We start from the raw sequence: 7568 nt of genomic DNA, 5'->3' as shown, positions 1-7568 counted from the left end.
CAACCCCCAGTTCGCTCTTCTCTTTGAAAAAGTAAAAGAAAAATTCCTTCATTGGTATACAATTCCCCCCCACACCCCGAGTATGAAGGTTGCATAGCACACTCCAGATTCTTCTCTCCGAGTTTTCTTTCTCCTTTCAGTGTAAACTGCTTTGAGCTCTTGGAATGACTTGGCATTCTTCCTTGTGTAGCTGAAGGGCAGGCTGGTGTTAGATGCCATGGAGTCGATTCTGACTCCTAGGACGCTATGAACACAGAACAAATTGCTGCTCCACCCTGCAGCTTCCTCCCAATCTCTGCCACGCTTACACACGCTGCTGCAAACCACCTCATTGAAGATCTTCCTCTCCTGTGCTGACGCACACTGTCCTTCCCCAGGAGTTGGTCCCTCTTGATAAGATGCAAGATGAAGTCTTTCCCATCCTTGCTTTTCAGGAGCATGCTAGACGCACTTCCTCCCAGACAGAGCTGTTTGATCTTCTGGCCCACCGTGATGCTCTTCGCGTGCCACGCGATCTTCTGACAGAGTGCTGGCCTCCTTCATTCGCTAGGGTGCCTCTTCTCATCATTCCAGGACAAGCTCACTCCTGGGGCCTTTTGCTGGCCTCTGTGGTCTCTTTGTGTCATTAGGAAAAAGCATTCTTTGAGCCAGATGCAGCACAATGAACCCCTGAGGTGGGAGGCATGTGACTGACAGCTTTCTACCAAGTAAAAAGCTCCCCTTCTTTGCACTTATGTGACCAAGGTCCACGCCTCGCCAAGGGAAGGGGGCTGAATTTCCAGTCCCTCGTGTTTCCTCAGCGGGGCACCTTCTGGGATTCCACAAACGGCATCACTGAGTGGGGGTTCCTGCATCTCTGCCTTCACTCATGTTCTTCTCCCACCCCGCTCCAGTGCTGTTCCAACCACAACAGTAACCTCGTATCCATTCTCTGGGGCTTTGACATCAATAGGATTCTGGCTCACAGTGGCTTTCCTAGCCATCAACTTTAACTTTCATCACAAGGCTGATTGGGAACAAGAAATAAAGTGCATATAAAGGACCCATAGCGGGACTGGTCAGTTTCCTCATCCCACCAGATTTAAATTGAGCAGATTTAGAAGCAGAAGATAGGAATTTCACTATCAGCCAAGGAGAAGTCGGGAAAGTAGCAAAATATGTCCTTCAGGACCAGAGGTTCCTGTGCCGGACAGACCAAGACTTCTACAAGGGCCGCAGCCTCTGCAGAGGACCAGCATGAGGCAGAGCTGACTTGGGGCTGCTGTCCGTGGAGCCAGAGCCAGCGCCTTAGCGCGACTGGTTGGAGGATGGAGGGGAGATGCTGTCATTGGTAGGATTAAGAGCTTTGTAACACTAAAACCACAAGGTTGAAGGTCAAAGGATCTATGAGCACACTTGAGAAGCTGTCCTGACTGATGAATTGTACCTGCTGCCAACTTGAATTGTAACTTGTTAACTTGCCTAGTTAACCCTGTAACGGTGAGGATGGTTCTGTGAGGTCTCTGCAGTTATTGCAAATGATTTCAGACCCTGTGGTGGTGGTTGTTAGGTGTCATCAAGTCGAGTATGATCCACAGCGACTCTATGAACAATAGATCTGAACCCTGTCATATCCTGTGCCAACCTCACACCTCCTGACACACTAGAGCCCACTGCAGCAGTCACCATGTCAATCTACCTGGTTAAGGGTCTTCCTCTCCTTTGCTGACCCTTCACTTTTCCAGGCATGATGTCCCTCTCCAAGGAATAGCCCCTCCTAGGAACATGCCCGAAGTATGTGAAGCCTCATCATCTTTGCCTCCAAAGAGCACCCTCTCTAAGTCATATTTGTTTGTTCTTTTGTTTTTGCTTGTTTGTTTGTTTTAATGTGTGTACCATCAAATCTGATCTGACTGGTACAGGAGGTGATTGTTCCTCCTTCTTCAGCAGAGCATCTGGTGGATTTGAACCGCACACCTCTGGGACTGCAGTTTGTTTGTTCTTTGGGCAGTCCATTTTGGGATAGGCCATGGTCTTTGCAATCACTTGTTATGCATCAGAGAGTTGGACAATGACTAGGGAGGATAGAAGGAGAATTGATGCCTTTGAGCTGTGGTGCTGGAGAAGAGTATTGAATGTACTATGGACTGCCAAGAAAACAAACAGATTCATCCTGGAGAGTATTAAACCAGGCAACTCCTTGGAGGCAAGGATTCTGGGGCTTTGTCTGACATACTTTGGGCATGTTGCAAGGAGGGACAGGTCCTTGGAGAGGGACATCATGCTTGGGAGGGTGGAGGGACAGAGTAGGAGGAGAAGACCCTCTATGAGGTGGATTGATTCGGTGACTGCGGTAATCGGGATGGGTGTGTCAGAGGCAGTGCAACTGGCATAGGATAAAGCAGGGTTTAGGGCTGTTGTACACAGGGTCGCTAGGAGTCGCAAACGACTCTATGGCACATAACAACAAAAACATCTTCTCCAACATCATAGCTCAAAGGCATCAATTCTTCTCCTGTCATCCTTATTCATTGTCCAGCTGTCCAGATGCACAGCAAGTGATCAGAAAGGCCATGGTCTGAATCAGATGCACCTTCGTCCTCAAACTGACATCATTACTCCACAATAATTTGGAGAGTTTCCTACCTGCAGATTTTCCCAGTGCTGTGTGTCTCCTTATTTCCTGACTGCTGGAACTAAGGGTATTAGTTTTGGCTCTTAAGTAAAATGAAGCTGTTGACAGTTTCAGTCTCCTCTCCACCCATGATGCTGCTGCCTATCAGTCCAGTGGTAAGAATCTTTGTTTTCTTGACACTGAGATGAAATCCATTACCAAAGGCTGCATTCCTTGATCTTCTGCAACAAATGCTTCACGTCTTCCTCACTTTCAATAAGCAAAGTTGTACCATCTGCATAACACAGGTTATTGATGAATTTCCCTCCAATCCTGATCCAGGAGTAGAGCAGTTTAATATTTTTAGTAGAGTAGTCTGACTGGCATTGGAATTAGTAGAAGTAGGGATGGGAGTGTCCAGGCCATGTCTGACCTTATGGGAATTGCTTTGGCTTTGCGGATGTTGCTGATAGGGACTGTTCCCCTCTGTGAAACTGACAGAGGTCACTTTTGGTCATCCCCCTGCCTCTACCCTTTTATAGTCTCAGCTCAGGGATCTCCTCCTCCTGCATGAACTTGTTTCATGATGCTCATCACCTCTGTCTTCTCTGACTCCCTGTAACCTTTGTGTTTAGTCTGTTGCTGTTAGTCACCACTGAGTTGATTCCAATTCTTGACAATCCCATGGATGCAAAGTAGAACTGTTCCGTGGGATTTTCAAGGAGATGAGGTCTTGGGAAGTAGATCTCTAGGTCTGCTTTCTGAGGCACCTGGGGGTAGATTTTGGGCCATCAACCTTTTTTGGCTGGCATTAGAGCACTTAACACCCAGGGGCTCTTCCTTGGAGTTTACAGGCAATAATGATAATAGAAATAGCAGGGGTTGGACTAGAGATGTGGTTCTCAGCCAGGAGTGATTTTTGGTCCCTAGAGGATATTTGGCAGTGACGGCAGGCACGTCTAATTGTCATAGCTGGTGTGTGGGGGTGGGTGCTACTGGCATCTTGTGGATAGACATCAGGGATGCTGCTAAAAAGCCTTCCATCCATTTCTCTATAATGAAGAATTCTCTGGTCTCAAATATTAATAGTGCTTAGAGAGAGAAACCCTGAACTAGATTGTTGTGTTGTTGTTTTAAAATTCCTAGTTAAATTTTTTTAATTATTATTTGAATGAAAGTGTACCAAGCAAATTGTTTTCCCATTCAACCATTCATAGGTATTTTGTTTTCTAACATGAATGACAATGCCCAGAGTGTAACCTCACTCTTCTCACTTCAGCCTTGTCATTCTTACTTCTATTAATCTTTCTCTTCTACCCTTTCCTGCCTCTGGGCTTTATCCTGACTAGGCAAGTGCTGCTCTTCTAACCTTAAAAGGATTGAGTGCCGCCTTGGTGTTTTGAGTCACCTGGTAGACCTACCTATTGTCTGGTTCAGAGTTGAGCTACAGGAGTTAGCTCTGTTCCAGGTTCAGAGCGTGACTGATGGCTAGAGTCTCAATAAGACCACCAGTCTCTATTAGACCAGTCGTTCTAGCCTTGCTTCTGTGTTTAGTTTTATTCCACATTTCCCCATATTCTACCTATCCAGGACCTTCTACTGGTCCCAGTATGACCTAGTCTTGAAAACACTTCCTCTCACACCCTAAATTATACTTTGGCTTTTGTAATATTGTGTTTCCTTGAACTCTGGTGGCCTAGTGGCAAAAAGCTGCCCTGCAATCCCAAAGGCACTGGGTTCGAGGCCACCAGTTGCTCCTTGGGAGAAGGATGGGCAATCTCCTCCCATGCAATTAACTGCCTCTGTGTTTCCTTGGCTGAGCTGTCCGTGTTATTTCTTCAACAAGATGATGTCTTGGTGGAGGCTGGAGCCCAGGTGGCTTACAGGTTGCTGTCGGCAACAGCCGTGCCATGGACCATCACAGGATTTGTGGGCACAGTGTAGATGCAGAAGAAGAATAAAGGAAGACTCTCTAATGTCCTAGCCCTGTTCTCCCAAACTCTGCTCATGAGCTTCTGCTGCAATGCCCTGCTACTCAGACTTTACAATGTTACTTCTGAAAAAGGATCAGGCAGACACAGACTTCCTTCACATAATTCACGGACTAATCCAGGCTCCAGCCCTCATGTTAAAAGCACACCTCAGTGTGTGGGCCCAGCTGAGAGACATCACTGAACAAAACCGTTCAACTCCACAGCGGCCGGCAGCCTTGTGTCAGCTTTCTGGCTAGCCCGGAGCAAGGAAAACGATAAAGCATGTTTCTCAAATCCCTAAATGTCACCTTGAAAAGCCCCACACCAGGATTCACAAGAAAGGAAAAAAGTCCAGAGAGATATTTCTCTTGCAGATGTAACACTTCCCAGCAGGCCAGCACCTCACATTGGAGGCAGGCTGCTCAGGGCAAGAGGTCAAATGGGAGGCCGCAGGCAAGTAGGCAAACACAACCGTGAATCAAGCTAACAAAAATTTGAATGATACTATCCTCCTCTCCTGAAAGAACAAGGGAGCTCCGGTGGCCTAGTGGCAAGATGCTGCACCACAATCCCAGAGGTATGGGGTTCAAATCCACCAGGTGCTCTGCTGGAGAAGGAGGGGGCAATCTCCTACTGTACCAGTTAGATCTGATTTGACGGTACACGTAAAATAATACAATTTTAAAAAAAATAAAATAACAAAGACATCTTCAGGATGACCTCGAGTCACTGGGATTTAAAATTCCCAGGCTCTTCGGATTGTCATGCTGGAGCTTGGTGGCTGTGGGGAAAGTCAAGTCTCCCCACAGCCTACACTCCTGAATGACCATGCTCTGCCCCTTCTCCACTCACCCCGTGGCCACGTGGATCCGGCAGCACGCTCTACATTTGCAAGTTCTAATTACCCCCTTGTAGACTCACCAGCCATGCCATGTACTCTTGAGCAGATGGACCTGGGGACGAAAGCCTGCAGGCTCCACAAAGAAATCTGGACTTGCAGAGGAAGCTCTGGTGGCCAACTGGGTACGGAGTTGCCCTACCCCCCGAAAGGCAGGCAATTCTACCAGCTGCTCCGTGGAGAAAGATGAGCAGTCTTCTCCCATGTCACTGCCAGCCTCTGAAAATGCCCTGGAAGGTCAGCTATGAGCCCGCTCGCACCCGATGACAGTGAGTTTGAGGGTTGTGCTGGTGGTGGTGTTTGAAGGACTTCCAAAAGAACAAACAAAGCGCTTTTGTAAGAAACGCAGCTGGAGTGTTCCGCAGAAGCAACGATGATGAGACTTTACCTCACATATTTGGGTATGTTGTCAGGAGGGACCGGTCCCAGGAGAACATCAGACCCGGTAAATTAGAGAGTCAATGAAAAAGGGGAAGACCCTCAAAGAGATGGATTGACACAGCACCTACAGCGATGGGCTCGGTCAGAGCAACCATGATGGGGACAGGGCAGCGCTGGGCAGTATGTCCCTGTGTTGTGCGGAGGGTCTGAATGAGTCAAGGTTGACGCATTGACACATAGCAACAGCAAAGAGGCTTTCCCCAGTCCAGATGAGATACCCACCCAGCCCACCCACTTTCCCCAGTCCAGATGAGATACCCACCCAGCCCACCCACTTTCAGCGTCTAGATGTCTTTGACTCCTGTCCTAGTAATCTAGTCATGAAGGAATAGCAGACAGGATGAGGACAGTGATGGGTAACAGGGGTCGGGGAGTCACAGGCAAGGGTGCACAGGATAAAGAGATACTTGCTCATAGGAAACTCTTACCTGAGATTTCCCCCTTACTCACTTTTCCTTTGTTACCATGGCAACTAATGATCCTTTCTCCTTTTCCTCTCTCTCGATCACTGGGGTCCCCAGGCCCCACTGTCTTTGTCTGACCAAATTCCCAAAGCCATCTCCAGCCTCTCTCCACATAACCCAGCCTGGGGTACCCCATCTTTGTCCTCTCTTTCCCCTCCACCTCGAACACATTGCCTCATGCCATTTCCCTGCTCCCAAGCCCCTGCTACTCACGCTTCCTTCATCTCCATCCAGACTTTAACCAAATGCCCATCTTCCAGCAAGTTATAGGAAATTGAGATTTCCCCCACCCCCACTCCAAGCTGATTTGAAATGCATTAAGAGAGCTGTCTTTTGAAACACCTCAAGGTGAGGTAATTTGTGAAGCGAAGAAGTATTCCTTAATGCAGCTCCTGGGCTTGAACATTCTTAGAGTGAATCATGTTCTATTTTTGAACAGGGAGTGTTTTCTGTTTAAAGGAATCACCCTGTTTGTCTCTTAGTGGAGCAGATACCTCTATCACAAAGGAGCCGACACTTCAGGTTCAGAGACTGGGAGCCCACAGCCCTATAGCCTTTTGTTGGAAAGGAAAGGAAAATCAGTAGATATCACACTAAGTCTAGATTTCTCCTCACCTGGTGAAAATAAGTGAGAGGTGAGAACTGGCTATTCGTTGGACACTTTTAAATTTCCTGTTGGTTACACATGTATCCACCTGTGTCTTCCAGGTGTCTGAGTTTCTGGTCAACATCCTAAGTGATCTATTTTTAGAATAAAACAGGGCTTTGAAATGGTTTACATTCAGGTGGCCTAACAGGTAGGAAGTTGCACTGCCAACCCAGGGGCATTGCTTCTCCAGTGGTTCAAGTCCACTAGCGTGTCCGGAGAAGAAAAGAGGGGCAATCTCCTGCCAGGTGATTTACTGGCTCTGAAAACCTGTTGGAGGTTCAGCCGAGAGTCAATCCAAAAATGGGTTGAAACGGTTCAGCTGGGTTTGAGCATGGCTGATGAAAGGACATCAAGAAAGAAATTAGATTTAAAAAATCTGTTGTTCACAACAAGATAAAGGTAAATAATCCAACAGAAAAACGGGCACAAGATATGAACAGACACTTCACCGAAGAAGACATTCAGATGGCTAACAAGCACATGAAGACATGTTCAAAATCCCTAGCTCTAAGAGAGATGCAAATTAAAACAAGTATGAGATATCATCTCA

The 7568-nt window shown here is 47.3% G+C and overlaps 1 protein-coding gene across 1 annotated transcript in view; it reads right to left on the bottom strand.

Annotated features, from left to right (window-relative positions):
- Positions 1 to 1287: 1287 nt before the first annotated feature.
- TMEM247 (transmembrane protein 247) overlaps positions 1288 to 7568 on the bottom strand; it is a 35674-nt gene continuing 29393 nt past the window's right edge. Inside the window, exon 5 of the mRNA XM_006881007.1 lies at positions 1288 to 1353. Within this exon, the coding sequence (XP_006881069.1) occupies positions 1288 to 1353 (66 nt within the window). The remainder of the gene's footprint in view (positions 1354 to 7568) is intronic.

This window comes from Elephantulus edwardii, unplaced genomic scaffold, assembly GCF_000299155.1.
Source record: "Elephantulus edwardii isolate Elephantulus edwardi_28Jun2011 unplaced genomic scaffold, EleEdw1.0 scaffold00011, whole genome shotgun sequence".
NCBI classification, from domain to species: Eukaryota; Metazoa; Chordata; class Mammalia; order Macroscelidea; family Macroscelididae; genus Elephantulus; species Elephantulus edwardii.
This window is presented reverse-complemented; position numbering and strand designations above follow the sequence as displayed.